We start from the raw sequence: 18,402 nt of genomic DNA on the forward strand, positions 1-18,402 counted from the left end.
CGAGTGAGACATCTGAGCGAGTGAGACGTGTCTGAGCGAGTGGGATGTGTATGAGACATGTCTGAGCATGTGAGATGTGTTTGAGGCGTATAAACATGTGAGACGTGTCTGAGCGAGTAAGATGTCTAAGTGAGTGAGATGTGTCTGATTGAGACATGACTGAGTGAGTGAGACATGTCTGAGTGAGTGAGCCACATCTGAGATGTGTCTGAGCGTGTGAGACATGTCTGTGAGTGAGACATCTCTGAGTGTGTGAGAAATGTCTGAGTGAGTGAGATGTGTATGAGATGTGTCTGAGAGTGTAAGATGTGTCTGAGCGAGTGAGACATGTCTGAGACGTGTCTGCATGTCTGAGATGTGTCTGAATGTCTGAGACATGTCTGAGTGAGTGTGAGGTGTCTGAGCGAGTGAGACATCTGAGCGAGTGAGACGTGTCTGAGCGAATGGGACCTGTCTGAGCGAGTGAGACATGTCTGAGCAAGTGAGATGTATCTGAGCGTGCGAGACATGTCTGAGGCATGTCTAAATGTGTGAGACGTGTCTGAGCGAGTGAGACATGTATGAGACGTGTCTGAGTGTGTGAGACATGTCTGAGGCATATAAACATGTGAGACGTGTCTGAGCGAGTAAGATGTTTGTGAGTGAGATGTGTCTGAGTGAGTGAGCCACATCTGAGACATGTCTGAGCATGCGAGACATGTCTGTGAGTGAGACGTGTCTGAATGTGTGAGATGTGTATGAGACGTGTCTGAGCAACTGAGACATGTCTGAGACGTGTCTGAATGTCTGAGATGTGTTTGAATGTCTGAGATGTGTCTGAGAGAGTGTGACGTGTCTGAGCAAGTGTGACGTGCCTGAGCGTGCGAGATGTGTCTGAGCGAGTGAGATGTGTCTGTGTGAGTGAGACGTGTCTGAGGAAGTGAGACGTGTCTGAGTGTCTGAGACGTGTCTGAGAGAGTGAGATCTGTCTGGACGTGTGAGATGTGTCTGACCTGGTCTGCTTGTAACTAGAGCCAAGGTCTCTGGTGGTGCCTGAGAGCCAAGGGCCCTCCGTGGATGCAGGGAGTGGGTGGGTGAGGACTGCCGGTGCTGACGCTAGCCTGTGCTTCCCACAGCTTTTCATGCTGGTCGGAGTGTTGTCCATGGTCTCCTGTGCCATCTTCCTCCACCTACATTCAGTTGTGAAGATGCTCAGCCTCACTGTGATCATGGCCATCTACATCTACATTGCTGAAGTTGTCCTCAGGAACCTGATTCAGGAGAATGCCAGGTACTCTGCCTTTGTAAATCCTTTGCAAATCCTCTCCTCCACAGAACATTCCATCAATGCTGACGACCCCACTGAATCCTTTTCATGGATGACAGAACAGTATGGCACATAACACAGGCCATTCAGTCTGTACCAATCAATCGATGAAATCCCACATCACCATGAACTGCCCTTCATTTCAGATATGAGGGGGTTAGACTATGAGGAGAGATTGAGTCATCTGGGACTGTTTCCATTGGTGGGAGGGACTAGATTCAGGGGAGTAGATTTAAGACAAATTGTGCGCTGTTTTGGACACCCAACTACAGGAAGGATATCATTAAGATAGAAAGAGGGCAGAGAAGATTTACTAGATTGTTCCTGGACTTCAGGAAAAGGGTAAACAGTCTACTCAAGGTTTACAAAATTATGAGGGGTATAGACAGTAAAAGGAGTAGGCTCTTTCCACTGAGTTTAGGAGAGATAAATATGAGAGGACATGGCTTTAGGGTGAAAGGGCAAAGGTTTGGGGGGAACATTAGGGGGAATTTCTTCACTCAGAGAGTGGTGGGAGTGTGGAATGAGCTGCCATCCATTGTGGTGAGTGTGGACTCGATCTTGAGTTTTAAGAATAAATTGGACAGATACATGGATGGGAGAGGTCTGGAGGGTTATGGGACTAGCTGACTAGAAGGGCCAAATGGCCTGTTTTCTGTGCTGTAGCAATCTATGGATCTATGTTGAGGGGGAATTTCTTTGCACAGAGAGTGGTGGGAGTGTGGAACGAGCTGCCAGCTGAGGTAATGAATGTGGGCTCAATTTTAACATTTAACAATTTGAATAGGAGGGGTATGGAGGGGTATGGACTGGGTGCAGGTCAGTGGGACTGGGCAGAAAAATGGTTTAGCACAGACCAGAAGGGCCGAAGAGGCCTGTTTCTGTGCTGTAATGCTCTATTTATAAAATCATGAGTGGTTGTAGTGTAAGGTCACAGTCTTGTCTCCAGTGTAGGGAAGCCTAAATCTAGGGGGGGGGGGAGATTTAATTGGGAGCTGAGGGCACATTCTCCACACACAAGATGGTGGGTGTGTGGCCTGAGCTACCGAAGTGGAGGTGGAGGTGGGGACAATTCAACAGGATAACGGAGGGGATAGGATGCAACACAGGCCAATGAGACTGGCGTGGTGAGTCTGGACAGGAACAGTGTGACTGTAACTGGATCGTTAGGGATTGGATTTGTAACTGCCCTGGACACAGAGAACCAGGTCAGTGGTGGGCTACGGATGGACTAATTGTCGGTTTTTGCCTCCACAGCACGTACAACAAGTGGCACCGAGGCATCATCTTCCTGCTGATGTTCATGTTTGTCATCGTTGTCTTCTACCACGGCCGCCAGGTGACCCTCACGCCCGGTTCCCACCACACAACAGCTCGACGAGCTCTGTACCTCGTTCTGTCCAAATGCCAGGGGCTGGGAAATTCCTCCCATCCCTCTACCTGGTCCCCTCCCTCCCATGTCCTGTTCCCCTTCTCTCCCTGGTCCCTGCCTCCCCCATCCTGTCCCTCCCCCAGTCCCATCCACATACCTGAGGCTGGGCAACATCCCTCTCCCCTGGTCCCCCTCCCTCCCATGTTCTGTTCCCTTCTCCCCGGTCCTCTCCCTTGCCCATTCTGTCCCTTTTCCCAGTCTGTTCATTTCCCTCCCCCATCCCCCCTTGTTCCGTTCTCTCCATGGGTCTGAGCACTCAGCCTCCTCTGTTCAATGCAGGCCAGATGAATTTGTGGTTGAGCTGGTGCAGGGGACAGGGATTCAGTCTTATGGACCATTGGGATCTCATGGAGGGAAGAGGCGACTTGTTCGTATGGGTCAGAGAGGAACACTGCGGCAGGGGAGAGGTGGTTTGGAGGGTGATGAGAAAAGGTTTAATGAGCAGGAGAAAAGCAGGGAGTGAGGAAGGGCTTGACAGGAAGGTGGATGAACTCGGGGGACCTAGAGGGGCAGTTCTGGCAGCTCAATATTCTACGGTACAGGAGGGACTGAGATGCAGGAAAAAAAAGACGTGCTGCAATGTTTTACGAAGCGTAGTCTTCTCAGGGACAGTCAGCATGTGTGGGCTAGGTTGTGCCTCATGGACCTAATTAAGTGTTTTGAGGAGGTGACATTGATGAAGGTAGGGTGGTAGATGGAGCGGTTCAAAGTTTGAGTGATGGGAGTGGTGAGATGGGATATGAGATCCCATCTGTCCATGTGCAGCCAACCTTTGAATCTCAAAAAAGATGACCACTGGTATAATTCTGTCAAAAGAGCATTTGATTGTGAGCTATACAACGTTCGAAGTAATTCCGGGAGGGTGAGGAGGGCATATTATCTCACCACTCCCATTACTCAAATAACAATCATTAAACCAGTAAGTTGTCATTGAATGCTCCGTTATTTTTCGTAATGCTCATTGGTTCACTCATATGAGATTTCAAAGCTCAGTGGTCTCTTTTTCGCGTGGTCCAAAAGACCATAGGGTGGATCAATGGACCTCCAGTACGTGGCACAATTCAATCGGCAGCCTGCAAGATTGCTGCAGTGAAATTTTTCCCCTCTCTTCCCAGAGATTTATTATAAAACCTGTTAAAAGTTCTTTCATTTGACCATCCCGCCTGACGGATGATATCCCAAATGGGCACTTCCGCTCTACCAGCAGTAGACGTAGCTGCCGCTCTGGTTGAGTGAGCTCCAAACTGAGTGGTACTCACTCCGGCCAACCTCATGGTCCTCTTTAGCCATCTGGCCAAGGTCTGAGAGGATTCCCACTGATGCAGTTTCCTGTAACATACAAACAAGAATCTCTCTTCCCCTCTGATATCGTGAGAACATTCAATCTGTTGTCTCAGATACCGAACCACACATAATCTTTCACCCTCCTGATAAGCGAACAATTTCAACTTTGTTCCCACACGACCAGGTTTATTATGTTTCAACAAGTCATGAACATGAAATTCAACAAATCATTTTCCCAAATGATATAGTCCCAGTGTAAACAAGTTAAAGTCTGTATTCTTTGGGCTGAAGTCAAGGCCAGAAGCAAGAGCAATTTCCAGGATATATCACGCAAGTCCAAAGTGTACACTGGTGACAAATGTCGCAACAAATCCAACACAACTTGAACGTCCCAGATGGCGTGATAACATGGCGGAGGTGAACGTAAGTGAAATACTCCCCTCATGAAAACAGGGGATGATTCCCGACAGAGTTTGGTGTCTCGTAGAGTCAGGAAGGCCGCCAAAGCACTCTTGGCCATATCGATAGCACAATAACTGGCTACCTGAACATAAAACAGATCAGTGAGGAAATGCAAACCATCTGAAACTGAAATGCAATTAACATTTAAACTCTCATTAAAACAAAACAGTTGCAATTTGTTAACATAAGTGGCGTAGTATTGTTTCTGAATTGACTTTCTCCAAGAAGCACAAATCATGTCTACCGTTTTCAGCTGCAATCCTTTTACGCTGAACTTTTCACACCAATCCTGCAGCGAAAGAGATGGAGGTGAGTGAGAGGATGGGGAAGGAGAGATACTGGCTAAACTAGCAGGTCCTTGCTCCTTCTCAACAGTAAAGGCATCCATTTCAGCATTGGGAACCAGGACTGGGAAGGCCAATTTGGTATCACCAGTGGCCCCATCCTCCTGAACTTTGTGCAGGCATTTAGCTACTACTGAGAAGGGGGAGAAGCATAAAAATTCAGTTCTGCCCAATCATTTGTAAAGGCATCTACAGCTTCTGCCTGGGGTCTGGCAGTCAGGATCCATATCTCGGTACTTGGGCATTAAAACGAGATGCAACAGGTCGATCTCTGGCAACCCTAAAATTCTGTACGATCAGATTAAAACTCTTTTCCCACAAAATCCATTCCATTCTATCATTGAACTTCCTATTCATCAAATCCGCCTGATAGTTCAGACACCCTGGCAAATATGGGGCTGTAACCCAGATATTCTTTTCAATGCACCAACTCCACATCTGTATCGCGAGCCAGTTACGGGGACTTCAAACCTCCCATTTTATTCAGGGATGCTACTGCTGAGGTGTTGCTTAACCTCATCAACACCTGTATACCCCTTTCCTCTGCACAGAACAACTTCAGGGCCAACTGAGCTGCCAACATTTCTAGGAAGTTAATGCCAGATGCTGATGCCAGTCTAATCTCTTGAATAGTCCATCTGCCACCGGCAGAGGTAGTTAAGTCTGTGGCGCCCCAACCTTCACCACGAGCATCTGATCGGATTTCCATATCAAACTTTCAAATCTCTATTATGGCATAAGCCTCCGATACATTTGTCGTCCACCACGCAGATTCTGCTCTAGCCTCTAGCAATAACCTTATAGGGCTATCAAAATGACCCTAGCGGCCTTTAGGGCTTGTACTTTCTCTCTTTCCAGAAATCTGTATTTTAGCAGATCGTACTGAACGGCTGGGAAAGCAGCCACCAATTTCCAAATTACTTTTGCTACTTTACGTATAGAGGGACGTGATCCTGAAGTCAAAGCACTACAAGCCTTTAGAATTTCCACCTTTTAATCTTCTAGCAGGGTTATTCTCATAGATTCTGTCAGAGGAACCCGAGGAATTGAATTTCTCTGGTTGGGCTGAGGACTCATTTTACTGGGTGTATAATAAATCCCAGCTCCACCGCTCTCTATGTTTCACCCATGGACCTGCCAATCACAATAGTGGACATCCCAATAACCCATCACCATATGACCCTCCTTTCCGAGCCGGGAGAAAACCGGCGTCAGCAATTTGGTAAATATTCTGGGCGGCGAACTAAGTCCATTAGGTAGTGCCTTATATTGCCACAATAAACTTCAGGTACTTTCCAGAGAGCGGGTGAATAGATACTGAATAATAAGCATCTTGTAAATTGACAGATGCCATAAAATAGCCCTTAAGTCATAAAGACATCACTGAGTGAATCGTGTCCATTTTAAAATGTACTCATTGAGGTCAGATAAATCTGAGATCACTCTTGTTCCTCTGCTTCTCTTTGGTCTCGTGAATATGTTTGAGAGGAACTCATTCTCTTCCCAGAAGCAGTGGTCTATTATATTTTTGCATTCTAAAGCTATAATCTCTTTATGTGTAGCTTCCATGAGCTAGGGGCTGCATACATAATTGGACATATAACCGGAGGGCATTTCTGTGGGTTAAACTCAATTTGATACCCAGACACTTTATGCTATACATCAGCATCAGTAGTAAGATTACACCATTGGCCAACTCGACTGAGGAGGCCTGGAGGTCCTCCTTGGGTGCTGTCTGAATGCCAATGAGAACCCAGGGGAGCTCGTCCACCCAGTTTGGTCCGGCAAGGCGGGCCATGAGTGCTGACTTTAGGGAGTGGTGAAAGCGTTCCACCAGGTTGTTGGACTGTGGGAGGTAGATGGTGATGTGGTGGAGTTTCATGCCGAGGTTGGAGGCCGAGGTGAGTTGTGCCCCCCCGTCCATAGTGATACAGCCTGGTGTCCTAAACCGGGATCTCCAGTGTGTGAGCACTGTCCTGGTGCAGGGGTCTGTGGACATATCTTTGAGGGGGATGGCCTCAGGCCATCTCATGGCTCAGTTGACCACTATGAGGAGATAGCAGGGTTCCCATAAAAACGGGCAGGGTACCATCGATATCGACATGGATGTGGTCGAATCGTTGGCTGGGTGGTTTGAACTGCTGGATGGGAACTTCCGTGTGTCTGTGGACTTTGGAAGCCTGGCAATGTGTGGAAGTTTGGGCCCAGTCCATTACCTGTTTTCATAAGCCATACCATACAAACCATGCAGCGACCATGCGTGCTGTGGTCCTGATGGACAGGTGCAAGATGCTGTGGATGGAGTGGAGGACCCGTCATCTCCATTGACCTGGGATGACTGGTCGGGGCTGGCCAGTGGACACGTTGCAGAGCAGGGTGAGGTTGCTGTCTGGCAGGAAGATGTCTTCGAAGTGGAGGCTGGTGATGGCCGTGTGAAAAGCCTGGGTCTCCGTGTTGTCTTGCATCCGTGCAAGCTTGGAATAGTCTAGGCCTGGTGCCAATGACAGGATGGCCGGCCTTGAGAGGGTGTCAGCGATGACATTCTCCTTGACGGAGAGGTGTTGGATGTTGGTGGTGAATTCCGAGACATATGCCAAGTGGCATTGCTGACGGGCTGACCAGGGGTCGGAAATTTTCACAAAGGTGTAGATGAGGGGTTTGTGGTCGGTAAACATGGTGAAAGGCCTGCCCTCAAGGAGGTAGCGGAAGTGCCTGACCACAAGTTAGAGACTTGGAGTTCCCAGTCAAAAGCACTGTATTTGAACTCAGGAGGTGGGGGTGCAAATGGCAGCGGAAGAAGGCCAGTGTCCTCCAGTGTCCATCGACCAGCTGTTCGAGTACTCATCCCCGCACTGCTGTGACCGATGCGTCGGCTATCAGGGAGGTGGGAACGTCCATTCTGGGGTGGACCAATGATGTGGTGAGGGCTGAGGCCTCCTTGCTCCTTTGGAAAGCCATGGCTGCCTCCTCGCTCCAGGCCAAGCCCTTCTGTTTGGAGGTCATCATGGCGAAGAGGTGGGCGCATGGTTCATGCTGCGGTGGGTATAACGTGGTTGTAAAAATTGACCAAGTCGACAAATTTCTGAAGGCCCTTGACTGTGTTGGGCCTTGCGAACTGCCAAATGGCCTCCACCTTCTCTGGCAATGGTGTCGCTCTGTCCCTGGTGATCCTGTGGCCTAGGAAATCGATCATCTCCTGGCCAAACAGACACTTTGCTGGGTTGACCGTGAGGCCAGAGTCAGCCAGGCGGGAGTAGAGTTTGCAGAGGTGGGTTGTTTGTTCCTGGTGGTTCCTGGCAATGAAAACAAAGTCAAGGTCCCTGCCCACAGTGTCCATGAGGCCCTGTGGTTTTAAGTCCGAAAAGCATGCGCAGGAACTCGAAGAGTCCAAAAGGCGTGATGATGGCCATTTTCCCTATGTCTGGGTGGATGGGGATTTGGTGGTAGCCACATACTGTCGATCTCGGAGAAAACGGTCGCGCCGTGTAGGTTGGCCATGAAGTCCTGTATATGGGGGACTGGATAGTGGTCCAGGGTGGTTGAATCATTGAGACGCTGGTAGTCCCCACAAAGTCGTCAGCTCCCTGTAGCCTTGGGTACCATGTGCAGAGGGGAGGCCCACGGGCTGTCAGACCTACAGACGATCCCCAGCTCCTCCATACGTTTGAACTCCTCCTTGGCCAGTTGCAGCTTGTCTGGGGAAGGTGTCTGCCCCTTGAGTGGAAGGGGTGGGCTTAGGTCAAAATAAGGTGCTGCACCCTGTATTGGCATCATGGACATAAACTGGGGCCTGAGGATGGAGGGAAATTTGGTCAAAATGCAGTTGTACTTGTCAGTGGGGATGGTGACAGTGGCCATTTTCTGGTTCCGCACACTGGTGGCATCGAGCTGGATCATCAGGAATGTCTGGGTGTGAACCAGGCACTTGGCCTTGAGGTCCATGAGTAGACTGTGAGCTCGGAGGACGTCTGCACCGAGGAGTGGCTTCTCCACCGTGGCCAGTGTGAAATCCCAGCGGAAGATCTCGTTGATGAAGCATACCAGCACTCGCCGCGTGCCGAAAGTCTTTATGGCAGTGTTGTTAGCCTCCCACAGGGTGGGCCTTCACAGCCGTGTTTGGGTCTACAGTGGTGTTGGTGGAATGACGCTGAGTTCTGCCCCCGAATCAATGAGGAACTGGTGGCCCATGGTCTTGTCTGTTACATGTTGTAGGCTGTTTATATGGCCAGCCACCGAAGCCGTTGGCGGCTGGCCTGGGCATTTCCCGGGAACGCACGGGGCTTCTTGCATTTACGGGCTTCTGCTCCCCAGCGCTGGTGGTAGAAACATCACCACGTCTCTGGTCCCTCTGCTGGCTTATGTGGGTGTGGCTGATAATTGCTTGTTCAGGTTTTGGGCTGCTGCTCTGTCTGGGAATGCGTCAGCTGATTCGTGGTGGATTCGTTCTCCCTTTTGGTGCACCAGAGTACGTCCGCCTTTCCTGAGACCTTGAGGGGTCGCTGAAATCTGCATCCGCTAGCAGCAGCTGGATGTCATCAGGCCTGTTCAAACATGAGGCAGGGCTTGTGGCCCTCTGCCAGCATGAACACTTTGTCCATGAGGGCAGATGGCGTTCTGTCCCCCAGACCATCCAGGTGCATGAGCCTGGCTGCTCTCTGGGTCTGGAGAGTCTATAGGTGCTGACGAGCAGCGCCTTCAATGTGGAGTATTTACCTTCCTCTGGTGGGGTCTGTATGAGGTCGTCCACTCTGCCCACGGTTTCTTGGACAAGGGAGCTGATGACATGGTTGTCCTTGGTGGAGTCTGAGGTAATCTGGAACTGTGCCCCTGCCTTTTCAAACCAAGTGTGTGGGAGAAGTTTTTAGAAAGTTGGGAGTTTGAGGGCGACTGCACTGACTGCTTCAGCATCCATGCTGTTGAGTCCAGAGTTGTCTCGACCTGTCGGGGTCACCAATGTAGCAGCAGCTAAACGCAGTCAGGAAGAATGAGACCAATAGTCGGTGGGCTCGGCTGCTCTCCAGTTGTTTATTGAAACTTCCCGCGCTGTGCCTTATAAGGCCAAGGGTAAGTCCCGCCCTCATGCCAGAAACCACATCATGTTATTCCCCTGCATGCATGCAGACCTGACCTGGCCACCGGAAAAGATGACCCTGGCAGCGCCATCTTGACGTGGCTGCTCTGCTGCCACGACCGTAACACGCGGAGTGGGTTTGCCTGCCATCAATGACGTGTCCTGCCACAGGATACTTAATAGTGTAGAAGAACAGAGGGATCGTAGGGTCCAGGCTGTTGCACAGGTTAGTGGTGAAGCGAAGAAGGTCTATGGTGTGCTGGCTTTCATTGGTCAGGAGCCATGAGGTAATGCTACAGCTCTGTAAAACTCTGGTGAGACCACACTTGGAGTATTGTGTTCAGTTCTGGTCACCTGATTACAGGAAGGATGTGGAAGCTGTGGAGAGGGGGCAGAAGAGATTTACCAGGATGTTGCCTGGATTGGGAAACAAGTCTTATGAGGGAAGGTTAGCAGAGCTGGGACTTTTCTTTTTGGAGCGAAAAAGGATGAGAGGAAACCTGATTGAGGTCGACAAGATTCTGAGGGTCATAGATAGGGTGGGCAGCCAGCAAGTTTCTTTCTGGGGTGAGAGTAGCAAGTACCAGAGGATGTCTTTATAAGATGAGGGGAGAGAAGTTTCGGAAGACATTCGGGGTAGGTTTGTTTACACAGAGAGTTGTGGGCTGGAACATTAGGGGTAAATAGAGGGTTGCAGGTGTGAGGTGGGGAAAAATGATCTTGTATTGGAGTAGGTTTACATAGGTGAGCACCACATGGTGGGCTGAAGGGCCTGTACTGTGCAGGAAGGTTCTGTGTTTCATGCTATTGAAGATTTCATGGTGATGGTTGGTGGTTCATTCCATTATAGACGGGTTGGCCAGTGGGTGGAGCTGAGGAACAGGAAAGGCATGGTCACCTTGTTTGGAGTGTTCAACAAGCCTCCAGATAGTCAACAGGAATCACAGGAGCAAATATGCCAGGACATTGCTGGTGGGTGAAAGTAAAATAGAAGGTTATGGGAGCGAGGGCTGAAGGGCCTGAACTGTGCTGTGATGTTCTATGATCTAAATAAGGTCATCATGCAAGGGGATTTTATTAAACTTTATTTAAAATTTTCAAGAAAAATCTTCTCCAAGTTCATAATATAAAAATGAAAAACTACAACTAACCCACCCCCCTCCACCCACCCTCAGCAAACTCCACAGGGGAGCATACAAAAAACATCGTAAAAGAAACACATACAACAATTTAAGATTTACTAAACTCGTACATTTCAAATAGGGTGACCATATCTTAATAAAGAAATCATAATTACCATGGAAAATATTTTCTCCCTATAAATACAAGACCTCAACTCATTATGCCAGTGAGTTACATTTACCTCAGGCTTGTCTTTCATTTACGTGCTACAGCCAATGCTAGACGAGGAAATGCTGTCTGAAACTTGTCCAACCCAAATCACGAACTAGGACAGGACAACCCAACAAAACAATTTGGGATCAAGTAAAAATTTAATCTTAAACAATTTTTGAAGAAATTCCCTAATTTTTTGCCAAAATGTTTGAACCTTATCACAAAACTAAACTGAATGTAAAAATGTTCCTACTCCTTTAAAACACACTTCTGAATTACTAAATTTCTCAGGGTCAGATACAACTCAAGCAAAAAATTATAAATAACTGTACTATATCTTACATTCAGCAATTGAGTCATACCATCGAAACACATCGTCTCCCAATCGCCCTGATTAATATCACAACTTAAGTCATTTTCCCATTTATCCTAGATTTATCTAAATTGATTTTATCCGTAGTATCTTGCAACAATGCATACATCTCAGAAACAAAACCCTTATTTAATGAATATGAAATCAAGAACTCAAATTTTGTTAACTTAGGAATTTTCATTCCTCTTCCAAAATGATCCTTCACTTATGCTCTAATTGGGTAGGACACAAATAAAGAATTCACTGTCATTCCAATTTCTCTGTAAGTTGATTAAATGATAAAAATGTACCTTCAAAACAATCCTGCAACAATTTTATTCCTTTAATCTGCCATTCTTTTAAAAACCTATTATTCAGTGAAAAGGAATCAATTTAATTTGATATATTGGAGCCTGAAGCGATATTTTACCTTTTGTATCTATCAATAAATTCCTTTTAGTCCAAATCTCTAACAAATGTTTTAAAATTGGTACATTATATCTCTGTAATAAAACAGAATTCCACTTAAATATGAAATGATGTGAGTAAGGTTCTGAAATATCAGCCAATTCTACCCTAGCCCAAATAGGAGGAGACGAAACATCCAACATGCGATTAATAAATCTTAATTGAGTTGCTTCATAATAATTTTGAAAATGAGGCAATTGTAAACCTCCTAAGGCATATTTCCAAGTCAATTTATGTATTGCTACTCTAGCTAACTTTCCCTTCCATAAAAATTCTCGTACTACTTTATTTAAGTCCTGAAGAAAAGATTTTGAAAGTAAACAAGGAATCGACTGATCAATGCATCACGTCAGCAACCCAACCTACCAATGGTAGTTGCTCTTGATGCTGAAAAAGCTTTTGATCGGGTCGGATGGAATTTTTTATTTAAAGTCTTGGAGAAATTTAAATTTGGACCCTTTTTTATTGGTTGGGTAAAGGCCATATATAATAATCCAGTTACTAGGGTGGTGACAAATGGTCAAACCTCTTCGCTATTTAAATGATCGCGTTCAACTCGTCAAGGTTGTCTTTTGTCGCCAGCTCTATTTGCGTTGGTCATCAAACCATTAGCTCAAGCTATAAGGCAGAATGAGAATATTAGAGGTATAAGGATAGTAGATGGTGAATATAAGATTAATTTATTTGCTGATGACGTTTTGATATATTTAACTAATCCGGAACAATCTTTAATTTATTTGCAAGAATGTTTCGAACAATATGGGGTATTGTCAGGATATAAGGTGAATTGGGATAAAAGTGAAATATTACCAATTTCTTTCTTTTTTTTTAAACTTTTTTATTTTTCACACCATAAATCACAATAGCCATGATATACACTTTTTCTTTTCCACACATTTACAGTGACTTTTTCTCCCTCCCCCCTCCCTCCTCCCAAGCCACCCCCCCACCCCCCCCTCTCATCCATTTTAGGTATACAATCTAGGTTGCATTAATTCAGTTAGACAATGTTGTCATTCAACAAAAATACACCAGAAATTCTACTGAGTCCATTCTTTTCTTTTCTTCTCCTTCCATCAACTTAGGTAATGTTTGTTCCCGGTAGGTTTTCGCTATTGTATTTAATGTAAGGCTCCCATACTTGTTCGAATATTTCAATATTATTTCTTAAACTATATGTTATTTTTTCTAATGGAATACATTTATTCATTTCTATATACCATTGTTGTATTTTCAAATTATCTTCCAATTTCCAGGTTGACATAATACATTTTTTTGCTACGGCTAGGGCTATCTTGACAAATCTTTTTTGTGCATCTTCCAAGTCAATTCCAAATTCTTTATTTTTTATGTTACTTAGGAGAAAGATCTCTGGATTCTTTGGTATATTGTTTTCTGTTATTTTATTTAATATCTGATTGAGATCATCCCAAAATTTTTCTACTCTCTCACATGTCCAGATTGCATGAATTGTTGTTCCCCTTTCTTTTTTACATCGAAAACATCTATCAGATACTGTTGGGTCCCATTTATTTAACTTTTGCGGTGTAATGTATAGTCTGTGTAACCAATTATATTGTATCATACGCAGCCTCGTATTTATTGTATTTCTCATCGTTCCAGAGCATAACTTCTCCCATGTTTCCTTTTTTATCTTTATATTTAAATCTTGTTCCCATTTTTGTTTAGTTTTACCATTTGTTTCCTCATTCTCCTTTTCTTGCAGTTTAATATACATATTTTTTATAAATCTTTTGATTAACATTGTATCTGTAATCACATATTCAAGGTTACTTCCCTCTGGTAAACTCAAGTTGCTTCCTAATTTATCTTTCAAGTAGGATCTCAGTTGGTAATATGCCAGCGCTGTATCTCCAGTTATATTGTACTTATCTCTCATTTGTTCAAAGGATAAGAATCTACTTCCTGAAAAACAATTTTCTATTCTTTTAATCCCTTTTTTTTCCCATTTTCTAAAGGCAAGGTTGTCTATTGTAAAAGGGAGTAGCTTATTTTGCGTCAATATTAGTTTTGGTATTTGGTAATTTATTTTATTTCTTTCTACATGAATCTTCTTCCATATATTGAGGAGATGGTGTAATACTGGAGAAGTTCTATGTTGTACCAATTTTTCGTCCCATTTATATAATATGTGTTCAGGTATCTTTTCCCCTATTTTATCTAATTCTAGTCTCGTCCAGTCTGGTTTTTCCCTTGTTTGATAAAAATCTGATAGGTACCTTAATTGTGCGGCTCTATAATAATTTTTGAAGTTTGGCAATTGTAAGCCTCCTTGTTTATACCATTCTGTTAATTTATCTAGTGCTATCCTCGGTTTCCCCCCTCTCCATAAAAATCTCCTTATTATTTTCTTTAACTCTTTGAAGAATTTTTCTGTCAGTTGTATTGGCAATGCCTGAAATAAGTATAGTATCCTTGGAAAAATGTTCATTTTAATACAGTTTATCCTTCCTATCAGTGTTAGTGGTAGCTCTTTCCAATGCTCTAAATCGTCCTGTAATTTTTTCATTAGTGGATTGTAATTGAGTTTATATAATTGGCCTAGATTTTTGTTTATTTGCACACCTAGGTATCTTATTGCCTGCGTTTGCCATCTGAATGGGGATTCCTCCTTAAATTTTGAGAAATCCGCGTTATTCATAGGCATTGCTTCACTTTTATTTACGTTTATCTTGTATCCCGACACTTCTCCATATTCCTTCAATTTCTTATATAGTTCTTTTATTGATAGTTCTGGTTCTGTTAAGTACACTATCACATCATCCGCAAACAGACTGATTTTATATTCCCTGTCTTTTATTTTTATTCCTTTTATATTATTATCTCTTCTTATCGATTCTGCTAGTGGTTCTATAGCTAGCGCAAACAATAATGGTGATAGTGGGCATCCCTGCCGCGTTGACCTGCTTAAGTTAAATTGCTTTGATACATGTCCATTTACTGTCACTTTCGCTAACGGTCCCTTATATAATGCTTTAATCCAATTAATATACTTCTCCGGTAAACTGAATTTTTGCAATACTTTGAACAAGTAATTCCATTCTACTCTGTCGAAGGCCTTCTCTGCGTCTAAAGCAACTGCTACTGCCGGTGCTTTATTTCCTTCTACTGCATGAATTAAGTTAATAAATTTACAAATATTGTCTGTTGTGCGTCTTTTTTTGATAAATCCAGTTTGGTCTAAATTTACCATTTTCGGTACCTGTTCTGCTAATCTGTTCGCTAATAGTTTAGCTATTATCTTATAATCTGTGTTTAGCAGAGATATTGGTCTATATGACGCTGGTGAGAGTGGATCTTTCCCTTGTTTTAGTATCACTGTAATTATTGCTGTTTTACATGAATCTGGTAAGTTTTGTGTCTCATCAATCTGGTTGATTACATCCAGGAGGGGCGGTATTATTAGGTCTTTAAATGTTTTCTAGAATTCTATTGGGAGTCCATCCTCTCCTGGTGTCTTATTATTTGGTAAATTTTTTATTATCTCTTGTATTTCTACTGTTCCAAATGGTTCTGTTAATTTATTTTGTTCCTCTATTTGTAGTTTTGGTAGTTCAATTTTAGTCAAAAATTCATCTATTTTCCCTTCTTTCCCTTCGTTTTCAGTTCGGTATAATTGTTCATAGAATTCTCTGAAGTTTTCCTTAATTTCTTTTGGATTATATGTAATTTGTTTGCCTTTTTTCCTTGTTGCCAATACCATTTTCTTAGTTTGCTCTGTCTTAAGCTGCCATGCTAAGATTTTGTGTGTTTTTTCACCTAGTTCATAATATTTCTGTTTTGTCTTCATTATATTCTTCTCCACCTTATATGTTTGTAATGTTTCATATTTTATTTTTTTATCCGCCAATTCTCTTCTTTTGGTTGTATCTTCCTTTATTGCTAATTTTTTTTCTATGTTTATTATTTCCCTTTCCAACTGCTCTGTTTCCTGATTATAGTCCTTCTTCATCTTGGTTGCATAACTTATTATTTGCCCTCTAATGAATGCTTTCATTGCGTCCCATAGTATAAACTTATCTTCCACTGATTCCGTATTTACTTCAAAGTACATTTTTAATTGTTTTTCAATAAATTCTCTAAAATCCTGTCTTTTAAGTAGCATGGAGTTTAATCTCCATCTATACATTCTTGGAGGGATGTCCTCTAGCTCTATTGCCAATAACAGGGGTGAGTGGTCCGATAATAGTCTAGCTTTATATTCCGTTTTCCTAACTCTCCCTTGAATGTGGGCTGATAACAGGAATAGGTCTATCCTTGAGTATGTTTTATGTCTAGTCGAGTAGTGTGAGTATTCCTTTTCTTTTGGGTTTTGTTTCCTCCATATGTCCACAAGTTTCATTTCTTGCATTGATTTAATTATAAATTTGGTTACTTTGTTCTTCCTGTTAATTTTTTTCCCCGTTTTATCCATATTTGGATCCAAATTCAGATTGAAATCCCCTCCTATTAGTATGTTCCCTTGCGTATTAGCTACCTTCAAAAAGATATCTTGCATAAACTTTTGATCTTCTTCGTTAGGTGAATATATATTAAGTAGATTCCAAAGCTCTGAATATATCTGACATTTTATCATAACATATCTCCCTGCTGGATCTATTATTTCCTCTTCTATTTTAAATGGCACATTTTTGCTAATTAATATAGCCACTCCTCTTGCTTTTGAATTATACGATGCTGCTGTTACATGTCCTACCCAATCTCTCTTTAATTTCTTGTGCTCCAATTCAGTTAAGTGTGTTTCTTGGACAAATGCTATATCTATTTTTTCCTTTTTCAGTAAATTTAGTAGTTTCTTCCTTTTAATTTGGTTATGTATTCCATTAATATTTAGAGTCATATAGTTCAGCGTAGCCATTTTATATTTTGTTTATCTTCTCTTTCCGTTTTTCCATCATTACCTTTCCTCCTTTTCCATTTCTGTTTTCTTATTTTCAACTCTTTACCAGACAACATTCGTACAACATCCAACATTTTCCTTATTCTCCTATTTCTTTCTTCTTTATCCCCAATCTCCCCTTCCCCTCCTGAGTTGCCCTTTATCCCTTGTCGGACAACCACATCTCCCCTCTCCATTTGGATTTGCGAATCCACTCGCAAGCATCAACTGATTTTGCAGTGACTGCTCTTTTCCCCCACCCAGCCCCCCCCAGAAAAGATTTCGCTTTTTATATGTCACAAAGGTCACTCTTTTAATTCCCTCCTTATTCTCTCTATTCCATTACCTTCCCTCATTAATTCTTGTCTATACTCTCTATGTTTTCCTCTAATTACAGATACTTTCACATATGCCCATTGTCTCTATTCACACTTATCCCTCTTTACCTGCATACATATCAATCGTGGTCATTTTTACCCTCCTTACCCGTCTTCATCCCTCAGTCTATTTTTGTCTTTACCCACATACATATCAATCGTGATAATTTTTGCTCTCATTACCAGTCTTCATCCCTCAGTCTATTTTTGTAATTGTTCTGCAAATTTTCGTGCTTCTTCTGGATCCGAGAATAGTCTGTTTTGTTGTCCTGGAATAAATATTTTCAATACCGCAGGATGCTTCAGTGTAAATTTATATCCTTTCTTCCATAAAATCGCTTTTGCTGTATTGAACTCTTTTCTCTTCTTTAGGAGTTCAAAGCTTATATCTGGATAAATGAAGATTTTTTGCCCTTTATACTCCAGTGGTTTGTTGCCCTCTCTTACTTTTTCCATTGTCTTCTCCAGTACCTTTTCTCTTGTAGTATATCTTAGGAATTTTACTGCAATAGATCTTGGTTTTTGTTGTGTTTGTGGTTTAGGGGCCAATGCTCTATGTGCCCTTTCTATTTCCATTTCTTGCTGTAGTTCTGGACATCCTAGGGCCTTAGGGATCCATTCTTTTATAAACTCCCTCATATTCTTGCCTTCTTCATCTTCCTTAAGGCCCACTATCTTTATGTTATTTCTTCTGTTATAATTTTCCATTATATCTATTTTTTGGGCTAGTAATTCTTGTGTCTCTTTAGTTTTTTTATTAGATTCCTCCAATTTCTTTTTTAAGTCTTCTACCTCCATTTCTGCTGCTATTGCCCGCTCTTCCATCTTGTCCATTTTCTTTCCCATTTCTGTTAAGGTCATATCTATTTTATTTATTTTCTTTTCTGTGTTGTTTATTCTTCTTCTTAAATCATTAAATTCCTGTGTTTGCCATTCTTTAAATGACTCCATGTATCCTCTAACAAGAGCAAGTATATCCTTTACCTTGCCTTTCCCTTTATCTATTTCACTGTCCTCTTCCTCTTCTTCTTCCTCTGGGTTGGCCATCTGTTGTTTCTTTGTTGCCCTTTT

At 43.2% G+C, this 18,402-nt stretch overlaps 1 protein-coding gene across 2 annotated transcripts in view; it reads left to right on the forward strand.

Moving 5' to 3' along the window:
* The window catches only part of LOC138760266 (adenylate cyclase type 8-like), an 89,638-nt gene that overhangs the window by 46,444 nt on the left and 24,792 nt on the right, over nucleotides 1-18,402 (forward strand). For both annotated transcript variants that reach the window (XM_069930603.1, XM_069930604.1), the window contains exons 12-13: nucleotides 1,116-1,270; nucleotides 2,564-2,645. In XM_069930603.1, coding sequence (XP_069786704.1) covers nucleotides 1,116-1,270; nucleotides 2,564-2,645 — 237 coding nt within the window. The remainder of the gene's footprint in view (nucleotides 1-1,115; nucleotides 1,271-2,563; nucleotides 2,646-18,402) is intronic.

Source organism: Narcine bancroftii, chromosome 4, assembly GCF_036971445.1.
Source record: "Narcine bancroftii isolate sNarBan1 chromosome 4, sNarBan1.hap1, whole genome shotgun sequence".
Lineage (NCBI taxonomy): Eukaryota > Metazoa > Chordata > Chondrichthyes > Torpediniformes > Narcinidae > Narcine > Narcine bancroftii.